General features: G+C 41.5%; 1 protein-coding gene across 1 annotated transcript in view; it reads right to left on the minus strand.

Annotated features, from left to right (window-relative positions):
- Positions 1 to 25,442, minus strand: part of EFCAB6 (EF-hand calcium binding domain 6) — a 225,018-nt gene that overhangs the window by 141,316 nt on the left and 58,260 nt on the right. The window contains exons 7-9 of the mRNA XM_055396088.2: positions 22,868 to 22,992; positions 15,981 to 16,129; positions 126 to 233 (exon numbers count right to left, since the gene is read on the minus strand). Of these exons, the coding sequence (XP_055252063.2) occupies positions 126 to 233; positions 15,981 to 16,129; positions 22,868 to 22,992 (382 nt within the window). The remainder of the gene's footprint in view (positions 1 to 125; positions 234 to 15,980; positions 16,130 to 22,867; positions 22,993 to 25,442) is intronic.

Genomic DNA, 25,442 nt, shown 5'->3' on the forward strand with positions numbered 1-25,442 from the left:
ATTCAATGAAGACTAATTTGTCATTCAATAAATGAAGAAAAAGTAATTCGAATATTCTCTAATCTTTTGCATATTATGATATGTGTAAGCAAACTTTAGTTTTTTTTTTTTTTCCTTTTACATACCTATTTCTTTTTGTCAAGGGAGCTTTATTGCTAGCTTCATATTGAGGTTCATAAAATGATGTTAAAAATTGCTTCCAATTGACTTTAGTGGTGGTTTTAAGTCCAAATCTGGATTAGAAAAAACAAAGATAGTATTTTAAACAATTTTTTCTATAACACTGCATGGATTAGGTGCTTACTATTGAACTAAAATGGCAGCAGTGAATTTATATGAAATTTTGTATATAAGGTAAACAAAATAATTTAGTAAAATAGTACTGCAAATTGATTTTTTAAAAGCAAGGAAAAAACAAACTGACTGTACATCTCCATGTCTCTATATTCTGTTCACAGTAGCATACATTGAAGGGAGAAACAAAGGGATTTGATTAAAATTCTAACACTCCTGAAATAATTCTTTCAAATTCATTATTTGAAGAGCTCCACTGGAGTGGTAGGCAGAATAAAAGCCCCAAGATGTTCCTGTTCTAGGTCCAGAAAGTAGAGGAATAAGAGCGAAAATCTGGGCTGAAAAGCTTTAGATATGTCTGAGAGAGCCCCAAGCCCAGCATTAAGCAGGATGGACAATGTGTACCCACATCTCAAGCCTTTTGGGAAGCAGTGTTCTACCTGGGCGCTCCTGCCATCGAGGGGCCCATGTATCAGTGCCCGTGCATCAGAGAACAGAAGTCACGTAGACGGGAGACGAGCTGCTCAGCCACTGATCGAAAATGGCGGCGGGCAGAGTGGGTGTTTGCAAGACTGCTGGCTTACTCTCAGAGTCATCAGGGAAATAACACAGAGGATCTCCTGTGAATCTCACATGGGCCACGCGCAGAAGAGCAAGTGTGCGTGTGTGCACACACAAATACACGGGGTCATCTAGGTCCTGCCCAAGAAGGCCACTTGGAAGAATGAACGGACCTTAGTAAAGGGAGGCTTTCCTTCTCTGTTTCCAGGTTCCCAGGGGCCAAGGAGGGAAGAAGTAAGTGATCAGCTGAGGTGGAGGTGCATTTCCCTTTATCAAAGAACTGCAGACGTGAGAGCCAAGTGTGAAACCCAGACACCCAGCAAAAGCTCTCCTGAAAGGAAACGCCTGCAGACAGACACTTGCTAGGCGCAGAGAATGCAGTTTCCAGCTCACAGCAGAGCCAGTCCAGTATGAACATTCCTGCTCCCCTTTCTTTCTCTCCTTCCTCTGGGCACTCCTGCCCTGGAGGAGTCAGAATCCAAGTTTGCAATATGGGGAAGGAAGAGAAGTGCAAAGTGGGGAGAGGGGAAGAGGCCATTTGTGCCCCAGCAGGCCCCGACTGGGCCAGGAACACCACTCACATTTAAATCAGGTCTACAGCTTTGACCACGATCTGCGACTGACTATTGCAACTAGTAAGCTGGGGCTCTTTGTGTGATTCCTTGTCGCAGGTTCCTTAAACCCGCTGCTGCCTTTGCTAACTGCCACATTCCCCCTCACTACCTCCCACACTTCAGGTAGTTAATTCCACTCCTCTTGCAAGCGTCAGCTTAATCGTCACTCTCTCAAGGAAGCCTCCCCTTATTTCCCTAGGCAGGGCTGCTTGTCCTGCAGCACCGTGTCTCTATCCTTCATTGCATTTATCACCACCCAAGTATTAGTATCAGCAGCAGCTAACACTCGTACAGCACTTCGATCGATTATGATTACTTCATACCAGCTAATGCTTGATTGGTTATTACTTCTGCTATTGGACCATGTATGTGGTCGTGAGAAAGAGAGCTATTGATTGGCTAAGCGATTTCATCAGGTGTACAATAAGTAGATTGTGACGTGGTTTAATGCCTTGCTATTAACTTCCATCTATGGGGTCACACAGAGTCAGACACCACTGAAGTGACTTAGCAGCAGCAGCAGCATTAACATACAAAACAAAGTTTCATCTTTCCTACTCAAACTTTCTTTTCCAGACTTCAAAAACTACTTTGATACAGTTTACTAATCCTATATATTTTCACCTTAAATTTCAGCAAGTAAAAAATAATTTTCTATATTGGAAACATTGTGACTACTATTAAAAATATGATTAGCTGCACATATTATGTTTAGGAAATTACCTTGCTCTTTGGGGAAAATACCACTCTATACCATATAGCAAAATAAACTCAAAAGAGATTAAAAAGTTAAACATAAAAACTAGGACCATTGAAAAGAGAAAAATATCTAGGTGTATATTTATCTGGTATTTGAACAACAATGAATTTTTAAGCAAAACTTAAGAGAAGAAATCACAAACTTATTTAATTACATCAAAATAATAAATTTATGTATATCAGAAATATTAAAAGTTTGAACCAAATAATAGACTTACAAAGTTATCTTTCATAATGACGCATAACAAATTGTTAATATTCTTAAAACATAAAGTGCTTTACAAATAACATGAAAATATTAACTTGACTTCTTCCAGTAAGAGTAAGGTGGAGTAAGATCCTTCTGGAACAATCCTCTTAGAGATAATCACAAGGAACTCTGAGTGTAATACCAAACGCAGCTACCTCAAAGCACTGCAGGGGTTTCTCTGGTGGCTGAGCAGGTAAATCACCTGCCTGCAATGCAGGAGACCAGGGTTCAATTCCTGGAAAGGAAGGATTACCCATTCCAGTATTCTTGCTTGGAGAACCCCATGGACAGAGGAGCCTGGAGTCCATGAGGTTGCAAAGAGTCGGACAGAACTGAGCAACTAAGCATGTCGCACAAAAGCACTAACGAGTGAACAGAGGTAGGCAGACTCCGGTGGGAAGTCTGTGCTGAGAGGAGAGGGCAGCGCAGCTAACCGGGCCGGGCCTGCGACATGCGGGCAGCCAAGGCACCAGTACCAAGAAAAGAGTGGCCTTTATAGCCTAGACAACTAGAAGATTAATAAGCCCGGGTAAACCATAAGCCTAGGGAGAAAGAGAGATCCCGGAACAGGAGGAGCTGGAGAGGGATCCCCAAATTCTGTTTCACCGCGTTTCTGGCTGGTTTCTGAATCTCATGTGGTCAGGACCTACTCAAAAACTGTAGCTAAACATGAAAGGTCTGAATTAAAATCAGAACTGCCACTCAGGAAACAGAAGATGCAGCTTGAGTTCAACTAAGATGAGTGCCTACCAAAACAAAAGGAACAACACTCATTGAAAAATAATTATAACAGAAGTTAGAGTTTCCATGATTTAACATTCAAACTTTCTAAGATAGAATCTAAAATTGCAGGAATATGAAAAGCCAGGAAAATGAAACATTAGTAACGAGAAAAATAAAGTCAATTGAGAGGAATCCCAAATAACCCAAATGGTGGTGTCATCAGAAAAGAATTTTTAAAGCAACGATTATAAGCATCATCATGATATAAATGAAAATATGCCTAAAAGGAGTCAAAAGATAGGAAATCTCACAGAGAAGTAGATACAATAAAAAGAATTAGGCAGAAACTTTAGAATGATGAAAATACTATCTGAAATTTTTAAAAAATCACTTGATGGGATTAACAAAATAATGGAGAGGACAGAAAGGAGAAGGAGTGAACTTAAATACAAATCAACCAAAACCACCAAATATAACAAACACAGAATATACATATATTTATAAAATGAATAGAGCTTCAAAGACATAAGACAGTCTTATATACATGTAATTGCAGTCACAGAAGAAAAGAGTATAGGGTGGAGAAAAAAAAATCTTGAGGATATAAGAGCCAAAATTTCCCCCAAATTTGATTAAGACATACACTTACAGATTTAAGATGCTCAACAAACACTAAGCAGCAGGAGCATGAAAAAGGCCAGGCCAAGGCATGTCACAGTTACACAGCTGAAGGTCAACGCGACAAGAAAGCCATTACAGACATGAAGACAGCAGTTTAACAGATGACTTCTCACTCACAAGAGTGGAAACCAAAGGAGTGGAATGGAATAGTAAAGTGCTGAAAGAAAGAACGGTTACACAGAGTTTCCACTCTAAGACAGTATCACTCAAAACTGCAGGAGAAATAAAGAATTCCCTCAAGAGAAGAAACCTGAGGGAATCCATCTCCAGTATGCATAGTTCAGTCGCTCAGTCGTGTCCAACTCTTTTCCACCCCAAGGACTGCAGCACAGCAGGCCTCCCTGTCCATCACCAGCTCCCGGAGCATACTCAAACTCATGCTCATTGCGTCAGTGACGCCATCCAGCCATCTCATCCTCTGTCGTCCTCTTCTCCTCCCGCTTCAATCTTTCCCAGCATCAGGGTCTTTTCCAATCAGTCAGTTCTTCACATCAGGTGGCCAAAGTATTGGGTTTTCAGCTTCAGCATCAGTCCTTCCAATGAATATTCAGGACTGATTTCCTTTAGGGTGGACTGGTTGGATCTCCATGCAGTCCAAGGGACTCTCAAGAGTCTTTCAAACACCACAGTTCAAAAGCATCAATTCTTCTGTGCTCAGCTTTCTTTATAGTCCAACTCTCACATCCATACCTGACCACTGGAAAAACCATAGCTTTGACTAGATGGACCTTTGTTGGCAAAGTAATGTCTCTGCTTTTTAATATGCCGTCTAGGTTGGTCACAGTTTTTCTTCAAAGGAGCAAGTATCTTTTAATTTCATGGCTGCAGTCACCATCTGCAGTGATTCTGGAGCTCAAAAAAGTAGTCTCTCAGTGTTTCCACTGTTTCCCCAGCTATTTGCCATGAAGTGATGGGACCAGATGCCATGATCTTAGTTTTCTGAATGTTGAGCTTTAAGCCAACTTTTTCACGCTCCTCTTTCACTTTCATCAAGAGGCTCTTTAGTTCTTCACTTTCTGCCATAAGAGTGGTGTTATCTTCGTATCTCAGGTTATTAATATTTCTCCCAGCAACCTTGATTCCAGCTTGTGCTTCATCCAGCCTGGCTTTTCACATGATGTACTCTGCATACAAGTTAAATAAGCAGGGTGACAGTGTACGGACTTGATGTGCTCCTTTCCCTATTTGGAACCAGTACACATACTCCTTGTATGAAGTTCTTCAGGTTGAACAAAAATGATAGCAGATGGAGATCTTGGCTCCTCAGAAAGTAATAAAAAGAGCATCAGAAATAACTAAGCCGAAATGGCATTTATTGAAAAACACAAATTACCAAAAATGACCCAAGAAGAAACAGAAAACTTGAATAGTTCTTATTAATTTTTAAAATTGAATGTGTAATTTAAACAGTCCCCTAGAGAAAACTTCAAGCCTAAATGGCTTCTCAGATGAGCTCTGTCAAACATCTAAGGGGAACTTCAGCAGCAGCAGCAACGGTGGCGGCAGCAGTCGTAACAGTGGTCGCAGCAACCGCAGCAGCAGCAGCAGCAGCGCCAGTCAGAAAACAGAGAAGACAGACCCCAGCACAGCTCGAGGCCAGTGTTGCCCCTCAGAGTAAATGTAGAAGAAAACGCAACTTCAGACACACTATCTCTCATGAAAAAAATCAGCATAACATCTGAAAATAAATCAATGCAATTCACAGTATTAATGGAATCATGGAGAAGTACATGATCATCAGAATAGATGCAGGAAAACATCTGACAAAAATCAGCATACACGGTTTTAAAAATTCAGCAAAATAGGAATAGAAAGGAAATCCCTTAACCTAATCAAGGGCATTTACAAGGAACCCATGGCTAACATGACTACAGTTTAAGATGGAATGGTTTCTACCTAAGGTCAGGAACAAGGCGAGGGTGTCTAATCCCACCACTTTTGCTCAGCATTGTACTTAATGTCCTTATTGTCATACCCTACTTAGTAATGTATGGCAAGAAAAAAAAAAGGAGGCACACAGATTGCAAAGGAAGATGCAAGTTTGCCTTTACTTAGAGGCACAATGACTGTCTATTAAGAAAACACTAAGGCATCCACAATAAAAGTATTAGAACAAATTAACCAGTGAATTTAGTAAGGTCACAGTAACAAAAAAAATCAATTGTATTTGTTAGTATTAGCCATGAATAGTGAGAATATGAAAATATTTTAAATCCATTTACATTAGCATCAAAACATAAAAATACTTAGGAATATATACAACATAATATGTGCAATATCTGAGCATTGTAAACAACAAAATCTTGCCTAAGGAAATTAAAGACCTAAATAAACAGAAAGATGTACCATGCTCATGGAATGGAAAACTGAATATTATTAAAGTGAAAAAATCTTCCCAATGTACTCAGAAAAGTGGCAAATCTCCCCAATGTACTCACAAAATCTTAGCAAACTTGCTTTTTTAAAAAAAAAAAAAACATATTGACAAGCTCAATGAATATACAGGAAGGCAAAGAACCTTGAATAGCCAAACAACTGTGAAAGAAAAGAACAAGTACAGAGGACTTACACAACCTAATGTCAAGACTTAACTATTTCGCTACAGTTATCAAGACAACAGTGTGGCGCTGTTTTAAGATGTATTCTTACAAATTCTGGAAGAGGACAGAGTCCAGAAACACACTGACACATATGTGGTCAATTAATTTTTGACAAAGATGCAAAGTAATTCATTAGGGAAATGATCCCTTTTCAACAAATGAATATCTGTGCAGAAACAGGATGAACCTTGACCCTTACCTCACACCATACACAAAAATTAACTAGAAATGGACCTAAATGTAGGAGCTAAAATTATTAAACTTCTAGAAGAAAAGATAAGGTAAGATAAAATCCTTGTACTATTGGGTTAGGCAAAGATTTCTGAAAATGAACTCCCCGAAAATTACCCATAAAATTTTAATGGATAAAAAGGACTTCATCAAAACAAAAATACCTCTGTACTTCAAAAGACCAAGTTAAGAAAATGAAAAAGCAAGCCACACTGAATGAAAATATTTGAAAAATATGTATCTGACCAACAGCTAATATTCAGAACACACAAAGAACAATGCAAGTGGTAAAGAATACACCTATCAATGCAGGAGACACCAGGGCAACTGAGCATGCACAAATCAATAATAGGAAAAGAAACAAGCCAGGAAAAATGGACAAACGATTTGCACATCCACTTAACAAAAGAAGATATACAAATGGCTAATAATCACATGAAAAGAGTCTCAAAATCATTAGTCATCAAAAAAAATGAGAGTTAAAATAGAAATAGCTCTACACAAACTGCTGCTGCTACTGCTGCTGCTGCTAAGTCACTTCAGTCGTGTCCGACTCTGTGTGACCCCCTAGATGGCAGCCCACCAGGCTCCCCCATCCCTGGGATTCTCCAGGCAAGAACACTGGAGTGGGTTGCCATTTCCTTCTCCAACGTGTGAAAGTGAAAAGTGAAAGTGAAGTCACTCGGTCATGTCTGACTCGTAGCGACCCCATGGACTGCAGCCTACCAGGCTCCTCCGTCCATGGGATTTTCTAGGCAAGAGTACTGGAGTGGCTTGCCATTGCCTTCTCTGCTACACAAACTAGAAAGGCTAAAATTAGGAAGACTGGCAGTATCAAGCTTTGGTAGGGAAGTGAAGCATCTGGCTTTCTTACATATTGCTGGTGGAACTACAAATTGATACAGTGACTTTGGAAAGTGGTTTGACAGTGTCTTATAAATTTAAAGATACATTCATCATTATTATTGCTGTTTAGTCGCTAAGTTGTATCCCAGTTTTCTGACTACAGCCCACCAGGCTTCTCAGGACATGGGTCTTCCCACATGGAGTGGGTTGCCATTTCTTTCTCCAGGGGATCTTCTCCACCCAGGGTTTGAACCTGAGTCTCCTGTATTGGTAGGCAGATTCTTTACCACTGAGCTACCTAGAAAGACTGCACACATGATACAATCCAGCAATTTTACTACTAAGCATTTCATCCAAGAGGAATAAAAACATGTCCACACAAAGACCTGTATGTGAATGCTCGTGGCAGTGTTTTCTACAATGTCCCCAAACCGAAAACAATCCAGATGTCTATCAATGGCTGCACAGATAAACAAACTGGGGAATATCTACGGGATATTTCCCCCCAAATTGGGGAATACTATGGGACACTACTCAGCAATGACAATTAGTGGAACATTTAGATGTGCAGCAACATGGATGAATCTTAAAACTTGGAGGGTGAAAGAAAAAGTAGTCAAACACAAATGACCACATATCCCATTTGTGAGAACGCCGGAAAACATCCAAACGACAGGGACAGTGACAGAGAGCAGACCAGTGGTCCCGGGGCTGAGAGGCCAGGGGAGGGGCTGCTTTCAAAGTGCAAGAGCAGAAATGCAGGCTGATGGAAGCGTTCCATACATTTACTAAGCGAGTGGTTACTAAATACACACAGTTGCCAAAACTCATTAAACTATGTGTGTGTCGCTCAGTCGCGTCTGACTCTTTGCGTCCCCATGGACTGTAGCCCACCAGGCTTCTCTGTCCACGGGATTCTCCAGGCAAAAATACTGGAGTGGGTTGCCATTCCCTTCTCCAAGGTATCTCCCCAACCCAGGGATTGAACCCGGGTCTTGCACATTGCAGGCAGGTTCTTAACCATCTGAGCCACCGGGAAGCCCACTAAACACTTGAGAAAGAACTTTACATGACTTGTACTGGGACAAACATATTTTTAAAACACAGGAAATGGTCAAAGGACCTGAGCAAACAGTTGTTCATGAAGGAAGCACATACAACTGTTAAACATGAAAAACGTGCAAACTCAACAGCAATCAAGGTCATACAAATCAAAATAACAATGAGGCACTGTTCTTTCACCTATCAGATTAGCAAGTATTTAAAGATAGCAATGTTAAATGCCGGCGAAAAGCACTCTCATGAACCTCACTCCTGAGAATAAATCAACATCTTTCTGAAGGGCACCTTAGCAAAATGGAATTGAAACCTTGGAAGTGTTCAAAACCTTTGACTCAAGGGCTGGCAAAACATTAGGCAGCTGTTAAAAGTTAATTTCAAAGGTTTTTTTTTTTAACAATGTAAAAAAATCCTCCTGATGTAATATTTTGGAAGAAAACAGAACATAATTTATTTCTCATATGGCCTCATCTATGTTAAGCATGTACAGCGCGTGTGTACATGCACACACATAAAAATTCTGGAAGGAAATAGGCCAAAATATTAATAGTGGCCATCTCTGGCTATTACAATTACAGGTAATTTTTTTTTTTTTTTACCATTTCTTCAATTTTCTAGTTTGAGCCTGTACAGTTTTTATAATCAACACGAATAAACATAATTTTCAAAAAATAGAGTCAGCAGGTATTTTGCTAATCACATGCGTAACCATTATCAACCAAAGTCACAAAGGTGGATATTGCTGGGTTTTTTAATTCTTAAAAATGCCCCCGGGGACTTCCCTGGCAGTTTAGTGGTTGAGACTTCACCTTCCAACGCAGGGGGTACAGATTGGCTCCCTGGTCAGGCAGCTAAGATCCCGTGTGCCTCAGGGTCAGAAAACCAAAACATAAAACAGAAGCAACACTGAAACAAACTCAACAAGACTTTAAAAATGCCCCAGGGGCTCCTCTTCTTTCCTCAGGCCCCTATCCCTCTGGATTCTGATGCTGGGAGTCCAGTATTATTCCCAGTCTATCTTTCCCATCCCATGAAGCCAGGTGGGGGTCTTATAGCAGCATGTGACTCCATCTCTGGGTTAGCGAGAAGAAACATAAATTTGTTTTTCACATTCAGGATTATTAGATAGTGGCTCCAGACTAATGATAATCTCTGAAGAACCACAGTGCCAGCATGGTGTGTAGGTCAGAGGCTTATGGAGGACTCAACGCACATGAGTTTGAGCAAACGCTGGAGACAGTGGACAGGGAAGACTGCAGTCCGTGGGGTCACAAAGAGTTGGACATGACTGAGCAAATGAACAATAGCGAGATGGAGCCCAGGTCCACTTTTCAGTGGGTCCAGTGAGAGCACCGACTCATCCCATGGTTGCTCCTCCAGGTTCAGAAAATATAATTGGAGTAAGTATTCTTAGTTACTGCAGAATCCTCACATTGGTTTTGCTCTCTGTGGAATAAGGGCTGTGATGGTAGGAAGGGCCAAGGAGGAGACCCCACCCTTCATAAGAGAGTGAACAAAAAGTAATACCACTTCTCTGGGCTAAGTGTAGGTACCACTGGCAACGTGTAGAGATGAGGGGTGCGAAAAGGGTTGACTTGTATCACCTTCCCATTGAAATCACCTGGCCACCCATGCAAAAGCTACTAATACTTCAGTATTAGAAAATGACCAGATTATTGTAAATGTAATCAGGTGATGATGGCATTCACGTGTGCAAATTCACATAGCCCCTGGCGTCTCGAATGCAGCTATGGATATTTCATAGAGCTAACACCCTAGATTTCGTGTGGGGACTTTGAGCAGCTCCTGCCTGGGGACACAAGGCTTTCATCTCTACAAAGTTGCTGAGGCTGAGAATGGCCAGCGCTGGACATGTCCGTCCAGATCCACCCCTCTGCATAGCATCCTGGTGACCTGCTTCAACCGGCCCCTCCTGCCTCTGGCTCTCAGATGGGCTGGCCAGTGGGAGGTGGCAGCAGGAGACTGGACGGCAGGAGGGGAGTGCAGGCTGGTTGCCCCCAGCCCCTCCCTGCTGGGCTGAGCATGGCTCTGGCCACACTCCTGCTGAAGGCCGTATCGGCTCCTGCGTGGCTCCCTCCTTCAGCCGCCCTTCTTGCTCCTCTCCCTAACTCCTTCCTCTCTTGCCCCTTCAGACCTAGGAGAGAGAAATGCTTTCCCATCTACTGATTGCATATTTCGTCCTGCCCTCACCGGGGTAAAAGTTCCTTCGGTAAACTCGAATGCAGCCTGCTTTCTGCCTGGACCCTGCCCAGTGCACTTCCAGACTAAAACGCCCACAACTGAAGAGAGAACAGCTCCCTCTCACCAAAACCTCCTCGCGTTGCCCGCCGTGGGCCACACCGTCCCCACCCCAGTCCCGGCAATTACCGTCTCTCCTCCGTTCCCACTGTTTGCCTTTTCTAGAATGTCACACAAATAGAAGGAATCCTAGACGTGTGGGTTAAAGAAGCTTTGGGCAATAACTGAAAATATGTCCCAGGGTATTGCTTCTATACTTCATATAATTTGGGCTAAATGGCTTGTTGTTTGTTTGCATAGCTCTGCCAGGCTACTAATCTTCCCAGCGTGGATGGGAAGTTTCTCACCGGGAGATGCTTCTGAGTGGGGACCTGTTCACATGATGGATGGGTGAAGCCCAGCTCTGGTGAATGTGCAAGTCACAGCATTCATTCCAGCCTCTCAACTTGCCCGCAAACCTCATTCTTCATATTTAGACACTGGTTTTGTTTTTAATAGATCTACTTTATATAAAAGGCTAGGCGACAATGAAAAGCACAGCATGTTAGTAATAAGGTCAAGATATCGGTTCAATTACAGCCTACCATTACATTAAAATATATATATGGAAAATAGCTTTCAACATCCCTAACATATTATTTGGATCAAGATTTTATGTCTCATTTCCAAGCTGTTAAGAGTTTTTAATTTAGGTCCTAGATCGGGAGTATTTTTTAAAAATAAACTAAAAAAAAAAATGCCTATTTTTTTTCTTTCCATTCTTAAATGTGATGTGATAGGAGAATAATTTCTGAAATCATTTTGTAGGGCATGAGAGTTTAGATTTTATTTTACTTCCTCCTTTATTATTTTCTGTATTGTCTGCCTTAAAAAAGGGATGAGTTTTAAAACTTTATCTCTCAATTTCAAGTGCAGTAAAAATGGGTTTGCATGCATGTGTAGATTCACGTAACCACCGCCCCACACAGAACCCAGGACTGCCTCATCCTCCACAGCCTCCCTCCTGCTGGGCCTCTGGAGTCAGGCCCTCCCCCTCCCCTCATCCTGGAAACCACTGGTCTCCTCTCGCCCAGCATCAGATAACGAGAATCCTACGGTAGGAACCTTCGACACTGGGTGCTTTCACTCAGCGGAACGTCTCAGAGTCATCCAGGTTGTGGGGATCAACAATTCTTTCCTTCTTGTTGGTGAGAAATAGTCCATCACGTGGATGTAAAGCAGCTTGCTGATCCAACCACCTGCTGAGTTACCTTGGGCTGGTTCCAGTTTGGGGTGATTATGAATAGAGCTGTCAACATTCATGTACAGGTTTCCTAATGAACCCTTAAATAATTGTTTAAACACAAAAGTCATACAGAATTTGTCCAGTGCAATCATGGGCACGTCCTGATATGTTAACAAGAAGACTAAGCCTAAATTTAAAGACGACTCATGGCTTCTTGTGATGCTCAGGATACAAACATTGAGAGGAATTAGAGAGTTCCCTCTAGCAACACCAGGTGTCCCAACCACCTTCTCGGGGGCCTGAGAGGGGAGCACGGGAAAGCAGAGGTCAGCAGCCCGCAGGGGCTGCCCCAGCACCGCCTGCCGGGGACACTAGCCCCTTCTCTCCTTCACTCTTCGGAGTCCACTGCTTTCATGGCAGAAGCCGGCAGATTCTCCCTTCTTAGCTTAGAAGGCGACGTGATCAGGGGTGAGTCCCTCAACAATCACTATGTAAACTCAAGAAACAGCTGAGAAACAAAGAACTGTGACAGTGCAGGGACCTCAGTGTTCTCTCCCAAGATTTAACAGAAAATATGAGGGCTGTTGGATGGCCAACTGTAGACAGAACCCTGGACAGAAATGTCCCGGGACAAGAGAAATCTACAGACTGGCAGGATAGAACACAGAAACACACATTAAACCAAACTATGGACAGAGTTAATGGCACAACATGGACATTAAAATCAACGGGAGGGAAAGGATTACATAAAAAGTGGTGGTGTAAATAAATTATCTGTTTGGAAAAAAAATATTTTAGTTGGGACACCCACCTTATTTCAGGAGGGACTGACGCATTTTGTGTTCAAAGAAACGGAAAAACAAGCAGGGTAGAAAAGAGTTTATCAAGCCTGGATAAGAATGGTAACTGATAGAAGCAACAGAAGACATTGCAAAGGACAACGATTAGTGCGTTTGATTATGTTAAAGTGTAAACTTCTAAACAAGGAGGAATCAGAATGAAAGGGAAATAGCAAGCTGGGAAAAACAGCTGCAGCACCCACGACAGAAAAGGGTTCTCTATGAATAATGAAATAATTATAAAAAATTATTAAACAAAAAGGTGATGAAAATGACTTGAAAAACCATCTGTGGGGCCATTGACCAATTAGACCTGAAGAGCATTCTGGGCTCATGGAACGTCCAACCTCAACAATCCCTCCAAGAGACATAAATTAAAGCAATAAGGGGGCTACCGTTTTATACCTCTTAGGTCATCAATATTTTAATACAATGTTAATATTCAGCACTGAAAAGATTATGAAACCGGAACCCTCACACCACGTTGACAGCAATGTAAGTCGCTGCTATCTTCCGAGAAAACAACAATTCTTGGCAATTCTTATAAAAATTCGGGAAAGCATTCACACTCTGCGGGTGAATCCACCTTTTAGAAATACATTCTGAGGAAAGAAGGTGCCAGCCAAGGAGGAAGCCCTGTGCCTGAAGATGGGGGTCTCTAGGGGGAATTCCCCCAAAGCCTGAGACCCCCTCGCTTACCACAATCCCCAGTCCCTGCGGCCCTGCCTGCCTCCCCTGCAAGTCTCCGCCCTCTTGCTCTATTGTCAGCTTGGCGCCAGGCACTGGCTTCTTCGAGTCCCCAGAACAGGTCTCCTGGGGCAGCCCCCCAACAGGGCCTCGGCCCCGCCGAGAAGGCTCCGCCCTGGGCTGCTTTCCCTGACCTCACTGGTTCAGAGAGGCCCCTCCGGGCGACCCGAGAGCGGTCTGAGTTCCTGTTATTCTCCATTTTGTCCTTACCAGCCTCTCCACGGCCTTCATATACCTGGCTCAGTGGTGTCCGACTCTGCAGCCCCATGGATTGCACAGTCCATGGGACTCTCCAGGCCAGAATGCTCGAGTGGGTAGCCCTTCCCTTCTCCAGGGGATCTTCCTAATCCAGGCATCAAACCCAGGTCTCCTGCATTGTGGGCGGATTCTTTACCAGCTGAGCCACCAGGGAAGCCCAAGAACTCTGGAGTGGGTAGCCTATCCCTTCTCCAGGGGATCTTCCGACCCAGGAATCGAACTGGGGTCTTCTGCATTGCTGGCAGATTCTGGACCAACTGAGCTATCAGAGAAACCCTAGAGCCTTCATCACACTGCACATTTTATTTCATTCCTTGTGTGTTTGTTGACATCAGTTTCCCAGCCAGCAGGTAAAGCTCTTCAAGGGCAGGGATCGTGGCTTTCTTAGTCCCCAGCAAGTTCCTAGTGTTGACCACAGAATCTGGTAGATAGCAAGTGCTCAGGAATTGCATGGTGACTGACTGATTAAACAAAAAATGCATGCAAAACTAAAAGGAACCTAAAGACTTAAGTGATGGTGACACATCGGGTGCTGAGAAGGGAAGGAAGTGCCGTGGTCTAGATCGGTACTATTTTTTCCTTCTCTCTCATGCCTTTCCTTTCCTGGTGTCCTCCAACGATTCAGAGTTTCACAGGACAAGCTTCCATCAGCTTCAACCCTACATCCCCAGAGAAAAGGATTTCTAGTTACCTGGACAGAAAGCTGGGTAAACCAAAGACAGTATTCCTCACCCAGAGGTCGGTCTATATATACCACTTCCAACTGAAAGGAAACAGGGGTCCTGGGAGAAATGGCTGACTCCAGGTGTGGGCAAGAGATGTCCCAGAAGGGCCTGGGGCATTCCGTGACACCAAGAAGTGCTACACAAGGACTTATGAGGGTCACCCAGCAGGACTCGGGAGCCAATACGAAAAGGCTCCCCTGGCCAAGACAGGGCAAGCTGAGTATCGAGGAGAATAACAACTGTAATAAATTGAAACACACCAAATATGTCAACACTCATGAGTTCATAATCATATAATTTTTTAAGAAGAATCACTCATTGCTCACTTCCGGAGGATGCTGGGAACACAAGTCATTATTTTGAAAAGCAGTAAGTGAAGGGAAAGAACCAAGGAGCTCCTCCCTCTCTCACACTGTGTCTCATAGTTACCAAACGGTGGGAGAGGGGAAGCTCTCATTACAAAAGCACTCCAGGGGAGAAAAGGAGAAATGAGATGCACAGTGTCACCACGTCACAATCCCCAGTGATCTGACGGGTGCAGGGATGGTCAACACAGCTGCTGCCGCCACAGGAAGAAAGATAAGCAGTGCACGCGTGCTTGCTGCCACCCGTGAAGCATTCTCGCCCCCAGGATTGAACCTGGATCTGTGTACCTGCCAATTCAGGGGCAGGGATTGGGGGAGGGAGACCGGAGAGCAGGTTACATGCCACTGTGGGTTGCTACCAGTCAGGTTCAGATTCTAAGAAACTCCACGTGACAAACAATCCAGACCTTTTCTATGAATGCATCTTAAGGAGAAAAAAAAATAAACAAGTGGAGAGGGTCCCTATAGATTAGAAACGAATTGTGGCAGATCAATCAATTGCAATGTACAGATTAAATTAGTTATAAAAGAAAATGGGAGACAATCAGTTAAATTTGAGTCCAGACTGGATGTTTATTATTGATAATTCTATTAAGTGTGAAATAGTATCTGCACCATGTTTCTTAAAAGAGTTCTTATCGAGAGACATAGTGAGATATTTCCAATGAAATATGACGTTTGGTATTCGCTTCAAAAATATCTGAGGTAGAGGAGAGGTGGGCCGGGGTAGGGATGAAATGATTGGCCAGGAGTGAAATGTCTGAGACGGGTGGTGGGCGCATTCGCGGGTTCAGTGCATTATTCTCCTTACTTTTGCATGTGTTTGAAATTTTTAGTGGCAAAAAACGTCTAAAACATTAATAAAATATAAATGAAGCTGTTCCTTATTCTCACGATTGACGTTTGGGCGGGGGGGAATGTCAAGGAAACAATGGGACTCTTACCTTTTCATTAACTGGATGAAAATTCTTCTTGGTAATCGGTACACAAAGGTGTCGAAGACAATCTTTAGGTAATTCAAAGATACATATCCACTTGTGCAGGGGTCCCCTGCACTCAGGGCCTTTTCGACCTTTTCATAGCACTTGGAAAGCTGCGGTGAATTAAAAGTAGAGTGTGGCATTCACAGAAATCAGTGGCACAGAGCCATCCAACCACTTTATTTTCACCAAAACCTCTTCACATTTTCCTTCCCAAAACTGATCAAAAAGGTTACTATGGCATGTACTGAACTTCAAATGTTTAATTGATGAGCTTACTACAAAACAGTATCCCCAGCCACAGCTACTCAACTGACAAGGCAGACAAGTTTCTTAGGGAAAAACAGCACATAAAATAGCTCTAACTCAAATTTCAGAGCTAAAAATACTTGGTGGATCTGCCAGTTTGATACATCTTTCTTAATATACTTGCAAGCCATCCTTACTGTGAGCCCATGCTAGGCTGCTCCTGATTAAGTCAGGTCAATCAAACAAAAAGCTGGTAGCATCTTATTAAAAATAGAAGCTGCTTTACTGTAAGGGAAATCGTTAATATAAGAATTTCATAAACATTGTACACATTGGACATTTCTTTAATTATCCTTTTTTTTTCATGGGGAATTACAAAGAATCAGGGTGAATGAGCTTTGCTTATGGGACTTCTAAAATGCAGTGAAGTAGGTTAACCACTGATTTTTATATGACTCATAAAAATGCTGTGAAGATTGGTTTTATTTCCAAAGGTTTTCCTGCTGTTTATTATTGAGTAATAACAATATTCTTCAATATTTCCAACCCTCTCCCCTTTGTATGAATTCACTTTTTCCTGCTAACTGTGATGAGAAGATAAACAAAAGAACCACCACCTTGGTGTAGAAGGTGATGCTTTTAAAAGCTATATTTCTCGACCCCTGGTCTGGGAAGTAAGATCCCACATGCCATGTGGAATGGCAAAAAAAAAATTTTTTTTTTTTTTAAAGCTGCTGGAACATGGAAACATACATACAAAGGTCTCTACCCACTAAACGAAGCAGCAGCACATTCGTTAAGACTTCCTCAGGGTGCACAGGAATATCGGAAATCTAAGGGGTAAATCTTTAAAAGAATCTAGGGACTCCCAGGGCCTAAGCTCCTTAGAAAGTTGCATAAAATTAACCCAAAATGTGGCTAAATGTACCCATCTCTCTCTCAGGGAGAAGGGGCTGCCTGGGAGAAGACTTGTGGAGAGAAGCCAAAGCCAGACGTAGAGTCTGGTCTCGGTATACTTATTGGATTAATGAAATCCGATTTTGATATCTCAATGACATTCAGTTTCCAACATGGCTTTCTCCTAGGAAAGTGTTTTGACAAAATCAAGAGCACTTAGAGGGAAACAGCCTAGGAGTGAAACCGAGGTCATGTCTTTGCAACACATAGAACTCTTTTTGGAATTTTCATCGTTACTGTTCATCATGAAACAAAAGAAAAAATGCAAGCAATTCAGCAAAGTATAAACAAGGCCATAAAGATACTCGGAAGTTTCACAACCCACAGGTTTTCGTATGGTACTCCAAAAACTCCAACATGATCACATAACAGTGTGCTACAGTTTCACAACAATGCGACCACAACACACTTTCAGTTTTAACAATTTTTTTTTCCACTGAACAACATGTCATGAAACTTATCCCATAAGAACTAGTGTGTATCTACACTATACTCTGAAACAACACAAGGCAACCATCACAGTATTGACAAACAAAAAGTACACTTATTTCGGTTTTTTATAAGTGTTTCCCTGATCCCCAATTGAAATGAGATGCCTCATTACTCTCTCTCATGACACCCCGTCCTTTTTAGTCACACCACCCTAGGAAAATGATATTTGTAAATGTGCATTTGCTTAACATCTCTCTCCCTGATATATGGTCATGCAATCTCCATGAAAGCCAAGGTTGTGCCTGTTTTGTTCACCAATAATGATCTAAAATCAATCACAATTTGGCAAGTGGTAGGCACTCAACAGGAGCTTCCCAGGTGGCGTGAGTGGTAAAGAACCTGCCTCTCAATGCAAGAGATGTAAGAGATGCCAGTTTGACCCCTAGGTTGGGAAGATCCCCTGGAGGAGGGCATGGCAACCCACTCCAGCATTCTTACCTGGAGAATCCCACGGACAGAGGAGCCTGGCGGGCTGCAGTTCAATGGGTTGCAAAGAGTCAGACGTGACTAAAGCGACTTAGCAGGCGCACATGCACACAGGTACTCAATAAATATTTGTTAAAAATGGATATAGTTTTACCAAAAATGTTCTGAAGAAAGGCTGTAAAGTGTAAAAAGCTATTTGACACATCAGTAAAAAGAGAAATTAAATTATTGCTGAAATGCCATTTAAATATCATCAGACTTATAAAAATGTAAAAAACTAATGACTTCAAGTGTTGGGGAGTACACGGGACAACAGGCATTCTCATATGCTCCCAATCTGAGTGTAAACTGATATTCTGAATTGGAGACTGCCAATGAAAGGTGAGAAGGCGTTCTCTACAACCCAGCAAGGAATGCCTGGGCATAATTCCCTCTGCACATACACACCAGAAACTTTTGCATATACACACCAGAAGATATGTAGGCAACCACTTACAGTGGCATCATTGGGATTAGCACAAAACCAGAAGCCACCCAAATGTCCAAGCACAGGCCAGTCTATAATTTGTGCATATATAGCTAATGGAAAACTGTACAGCAACGAAAATGAAAACATGACTGCATCCATAACATGAGTGGATCTCAAGCTGAGCACAAATGGGACGGAAATAAGTGGTTCTGCGACTGTGCAAACACTCTACAGAAAAGAAGCAAACGAACATCAAGCAGAAGACAACCCAACCTGTAAGAAGACACATCAGCAAAACACATACATATATCACCAGCAAAGCTTTCATACGATAAAAAAGAGCTAAGGAAGAATACAAATTCATCACAAGAAAAGCTTGAAGATGATAAAACAATGAAAGAAACAGAAAACAAACACATTACTAAGGAACTAATAACAAATTAGGAACAGCAAGGATAAAAGACAAGGCTGAAATTAAAATCAGTGGTAAAGGAATGGCTTGGGAATTCCCTGGAGGTCCAGTGGTTAGGGCTCAGCACACTTTCACTGCCAGGGCCCTGAGTTCAGCCTCTGGTTGGGGAACTAAGAACTCACAAGCCAAAAATAGCAGGAATGGCTTGACAGAATGTCAATGAAAGCAGAGGAAAAATAAAGATGACGGCATACTAAGGGAGGATGATTATCATCAAGGATAGACAAAGATGGCTCAGTGTAAGGATAAGTGGGGAGACCACTGAAGGAAAGAAAGAAATATGCAAGGAAGACAGGAGGGGGGAAGAAGGATGGAGGGAGGAGGTATTCATGATATGACACAGGGAAATTTTTCCTGGAATGAAGAACTGAATCTTCATTCATCAAAAGAATATACTGTGTTCCATGAAACCGACAAAATGCTCCATGCCAAGACAGCTTAGTTTTGCTTTTTCAAGGATCAAGAAAAAATACTTAAGGAATTACGGTAGAAAAAAAAAAAATTATCTACAAGAAGGGAAAAAAAAAAATCCATTGACCTCACGGTTCTTCTCAAGAACACGTGCCAGAAGACATTGTAGAAAAACAACATTTTGAGTAAAAGAAAGAATGGTGGAAGAATTATACCCAGCCAAGTTGTTGGTCTAATAAAAAAAAAAGGGGAGATAGTATGAAAAAAATACAAAGGGAATAAAGCACCCACGAGCCTTTCTTAAGGGAATTACTTGACAATGAAATCCAGCCAACTCAAGAATAAATCAAAATAAAGTACTCTGAAAGGGATAAGCAAGGGGAGCGCTGGAGCAGAGTGATGCGTATTGAATTCATATAAATATAAAACGAGGGTAAAACAACTGGGGGAATTATGGTATTAAGACAGAATGTAAATATTATAAACTCTAAGCACAAAATACAAACAGCAAAAAACTGTGAGATGGGAGGGAGGGGGGAAGAAACGCAGCAAGTGCCAGTCTCGAGGAGTTTCACAGCAGAGACAGCCCTTACTGTCTGTAATTGAGACATCCTGCAAAACACCGTCACTTCTCCAACTCTTCACGGCATTCTTAATCTTTTTTCTTGTCTCAAAGTCCCTCTTGGGACCTAATATCTCTTGTGGCAAAGAAATATCCAAAGTCCAGAGATATCTTTGGCTTCACTTGGGGACGGCGTCATGAAGAGGGCCCGGGGTGCACAGCGGGCCCGGGACTCTCTTGCAGAGTAATCTGGGCAGCTCGTTAAACCTCCTCAAGCTTCAGTCTCCTCAGCTTGAAACCGGGATGATAATGGTACCTAGCTTCTAGAGTTGCCATGAGGCCTGAAAACCTGAGGGACGCCTATAACACTACCCGGCACAGAGGCAGCCCCATTTTTTGTTGTTGCTGTTCAGTTGCTAAGTAGTGTCTGACTCTTTGCAACCCTGTGGACTGCAGCGTGCTAGGTTTCCCTGTCCATCACTATTTTCCAGAGTTTGCTCAAACTCATGTCCATTAAGTCAGTGGTGCTACCCAACCATCTCATCCTTTGTCAGCCCCCTCTCCTCCTGCCTTCAAGCTGTCCCAGCATCAGGATATTTTCCAATGAGTCGGCTCTTCTCATCAGATAGCCAAAGTACTGGAGCTTCAGCTTCAACATCAGCCCTTCCAATGAACAGTCAGGGTTGACTTCCTTTAGAAATCAACTGATTTGATCTCCGTGCTGTCCAGGGGACTCTAAGAGTCTTCTCCAGCATCACAATTTGAAAGCATCAGTTCTTCAGAGCTCAGCCTTCTTTATGGTCCAACTCTCATGTCTGTACATGACTACTGGAAAAATCACAGCTTCGACTAGATGGACCTTTTGTTGGCAAAGTGATGTCTCTACTTTTTAAAATGCCGTCTAGTTTTGTCATAGCTTTCCTTTCAAGGAGCAAGCACCTTTTAATTTCATGGCTGCAGTCACTGTCTGCAGTGATTTTGGAGCCCCCCAAAAGAAAATCTGTCACTGTTTCCACTTTTTCCCCTTCTTCTTGCCATGAAGTGATGGACCGGATGCCATGATCTTAGTTTTTTGAATGTTGAGTTTTAAGCCAGCTTTTTCACTCTCCTCTTTCACCCTCATCAAGAGGCTCTTTAGTTCCTCTTCACTTTCTGCCATTAGAGTGGTATCATAGCCTTGTTGCGGTGAAGGGGCTTATGTAACTCAATGAAGCTACGAGCCATGCCATAGAGGACCACCCAAGATGGACGGGTCACAGAGGAGAGTTCCGACAAAACATGGTCCACTAGAGGAGGGAATGGCAAATCACTCCGGTATTCTTGCCGAGAAAACCCCATGAGTGGTATGAAAGGGCAGCTCCATAAAAGGGTTAATTATGAGGTTGATGATGATGATTTTTTTCACTTCTGGTAAACTCAAATAAATTTAAATTAAATATGCCTTATTTGTAAAGAGGAGCATGATTCTCTTCTTATAAAATTATTTCTTTCTGTGTATCCACCCACCCACCCACTGATGCAGCCATCCTTCTATTAATATATAAAGACAGGCCTAGAATTATGTTCACCAAATGTTGCCTTCGATTATTTCTGGGTGGTAGATTTAATTTATTACTTTCTTCTTTATACTTTTCAGAATTGCTTACATCTTTTCATAACCGTCATGTGTTTCGGAATGGCCGTGTTTTCATGAAAACAATAAATTCATTAACAACAACCAAGGAAAACAAGTTTTCACTAATCGACCAATGGAATATTCATGTGTCCCTTCCTCCAATGCCCTTAATCTATATTGGCTTTTGTTAATTTTTTCTCATTGACAGTTTTCTGCTGAAAATTTTATATTAATAATTTATATAAAGTTCTACATATGTTAGGAACAGTTATTATTTATCTGTCAGTTATGTGGCACATTCTTTGCCAAGTTTATCATTTGTTTATGCAAAGTTTTGCTGTACAAATTCTTTTCCATTTTAAGACAAATTTATCAGTCTTTGTCTTTAATGATTTTGGGACTTTACTTCATGCTTAAAAGTCTAAATTTCAAGATTAAAAATTTTCACTCACATTTTTTATTTTTAAACTTAAATAGTTGGTGCATATAGAATATATTTTGGTGTGGAGAGTGGAAGGTTCCAAGCTTCCTTCCCCAGGTGGCTGTCTAGGGAATTATCTCAATAATGATTACTGAATATTTTCCTCCCTTGTCCCCATCACACTCTACTGGAATGCCGCACACTGCATGTTAAATTCATATATCAAGATCAGTCCATTAACCAACTATTGTTTTAATTCAATTTGTATGTTCACTGCTGCACCACTGCCATATTGTCTTAACTATTATACCTTTATAAAACGTTATACATGTGACAGCATTAGCCCTCTAATGTAACTTTTCAGAACAACAAAAAATATACATGGATATGTGTGTACATATGTAAATATACACACCCAGATGTAGGGAGACCATGTGTTAACACTAAATCTTCCAGTCCAAGAACTAGAAAAGACCTCTTCACCTATTCAGGCTCGCCTTTATTTCACTCAGCAAAGTTGTATCATGTCTGTATACAGGTCTAAATATTTATTAGGTTTAGAGCGTGAGTGGCACCAAGGTGGTGCCTAAGAATCAATCTCTCATCGAGGTCATTATTATCCATGCATTTTTGTTGGTGGAGGTCTCAGTGTTCTGGGAGATGGAGGTGGGTTCGAAACACAGTTTAGAGACAATGTCTAGGCTGATGGTTTTTCAGAGCTGTTTACTTTCTGGGTTCACAGTTTAGATAACCCTGGCACTGGGAAAACAATCTTACCTCTAGGCAAAAGGCCGTCTCAATTTCATCCAAGGAGCAGTTTTTCCAGATATTGTCAGATAGAGCGGAACTAGGGGATTCCTCTCTTTTGGAACTTTTGACTCGTTGATTCTCCCACAGAACCTCTGTTAAAACAAAAGAACTTCAGACTTTTATGAAGACTGTCAAACATACATTCAAGTATTAAGTACTTCCTTTTCCTCATCACCTGCATGATAAAGATTAAGACTCAAATAAACCAAAATATAAACATAATGAGTGCTATTAGAATTATTAGACATTTTAGAAAAAAATAAAATTAATCTACTTGCTATCTTATCTAGGGTACATCTAGACACAGCAAATGTACACTAAGTAGTAGACTAATGAAACCATAAAAGTAGAAGAAAATTAGGATGAATATCATGTAACACATAATCACTGTGTGAGAAGTCCTTTCCAGAGCACGCATCAGAGCCAGAAATCATGTAAATAATGGAGAGTCCTGACAATGTAAATATTTAATTTTGATTTGGTTAAAAAACACACAGGTGACAACAAAAGAAAAATGACTGGGAAAAACTATTGTTAATATGTGTGAGAAATACAACTTAATTTCTACAATATATGAGTAGCTCTCATGAATCAGTAAGATAAATATAAATCCCCAATCACATAATAGACTAAGGTTTAAACAGGTAATTGACATTTTAAAAAAGGACTTTTAAAAAGCCAAGCACCGGTATGAAAAACTGCTCAGACTCATTCGTAATTGAAAAGGTCTAATTAACACCAGTTAATTTTTTCCTACTTGTCAAATAGGCAAGGATTAAGGCAAATGGCAAAGAAAGAAATCAGTTTTGGCTTGTATGCAGAAAACCTGGTACTTGAATATTCTCAAATTCCCTTCTAGAACCTTATACTAGAGGAAAAATAGGACAGAGGCATATGTGCAAGGATATGTTCTGTACTGTTTATAAGCAGGGGGAAAATGGAACAACTTAAATACCCACTAATGGAAGATTGGTTTTATAAATTATGGTTCACAGATATTAAAAATAAAAGGCCTGTCTAAACCATGAATGCAAAAAATCTTCCTTGAAACTGTTTCATGATTGAAAGGAAAGACAATTTATCATAATTTAATTTTCACTTTAACACTTATTTTGTGTATTTTCCTGTTTCATCCATCCATCCATCTACGCATCAGAAATAAGACCTGGGAGGATAATACACCAAAAGAATAGAGCGGTAGGATCATAGGGAAGTGGGATTTTGTGTTTCTGTGCTTTCCGGCCTTTTTGCGACAAGCATGTATTACTTTTATAATAAAAGAGAATAAAATAAATCTAAGATATAGCCGTTTTCTTTCTCAAAGTCGACTGCAGAGAATCACAAATGGTTTCCCAGATTTATTTCCTAAAATGTCTGCAAATAAGCTCCACTCAAATTAAGCACACTTATAACTACTCAGCTGCAGTTAACAAACTGCTAGTCATCTGGAATTCCATTTTCTACCTCACACACAAAAAAAAGAAAGAAAGAAATGGAAAAAAGAGAAGAAAAGTAAAAGAAAAATAAAGGCAGTCTCCTCGAGAGGATCCCTGTGGCTACACGATAAAATACAAAGCCAGTCCTTTAGAACGCAGACTGGAGTTCTGTGGTTCCAGGACGCCGAGTGCTTGAAACGTGGGCTCTTGGAACATGGAAGCTGCAAGGGCCTCACTCACTGAGGGGTGGGGAGCCAGGCCGGTCTCACTTGGGGAGGTGGGTCTCCCCGCTGCGTCCCAATGCCTCTTCCTGTGCTCGCTCCGCCCTGGGGGACTGCTGCTACTCTAACGGGGGCTCCCGCAGCAGGAAGTTCATCCAGTTGCAGCAATGCATTATGGGTGACTTTTCCACATGCAGGACAGTATGCGGGAGTGGGCTGAGCAGCTCTAGCTGCCACAAAAGGTGGCTGACAAATGCAGCTGTGCCACGATCAGTGGCTCCTCTCTCATTGCAGTCAGACCAGCTTTCCCTCTTCTCTGCAGCTTAATAATTCCTGCCCCATCCTGATTTTCCCAAAATTTCCTGTGAAGGATTCCAGCTGATTTGTAATGGAGTGGAGAGGAAATGCAAAACAACTTAAGTGGGCAGCTATGTATGTCGTAGGTACAGGAAAAAGGAACTCATACCCCAGTGCCCTTTCCTCGTGTGCTCAAACGGATGGCGTTTTTGATAAGCAGGATGACGATCCCTTATTAAGAACAAAAGCAGCAATTCCAGAAATATGAAAAATTCATAGAAAATAAATGTTGCTCTATGTAAATATATGACCTGGAGATGCCTTTCTTACAATACTTAATAAAATAAGCAAAAGGAAAAAGGGTAAAAATCAGCAAAGCAAAAAAATAAATTTAAAGTAGTTTTATAACTATAACTTTTATAAAGTTTGTATAAAATATAAACTATAAATTTAACATAAAATTTTCACTATGCATTTATACTGCCCCCCTCCGATTTCCCCCCCCCAAAATTTACACTATGATGAACTGAAGCAAGAAGAAACTTAATACGGGCAGCCAGAAGGTGTTGCTTCCAGTCATGGTGGATT

The sequence above is a fragment of the Moschus berezovskii genome, chromosome 6 (genome assembly GCF_049115385.1).
Source record: "Moschus berezovskii isolate FMDL1 chromosome 6, NW_MosBer_1.0, whole genome shotgun sequence".
Lineage (NCBI taxonomy): Eukaryota > Metazoa > Chordata > Mammalia > Artiodactyla > Moschidae > Moschus > Moschus berezovskii.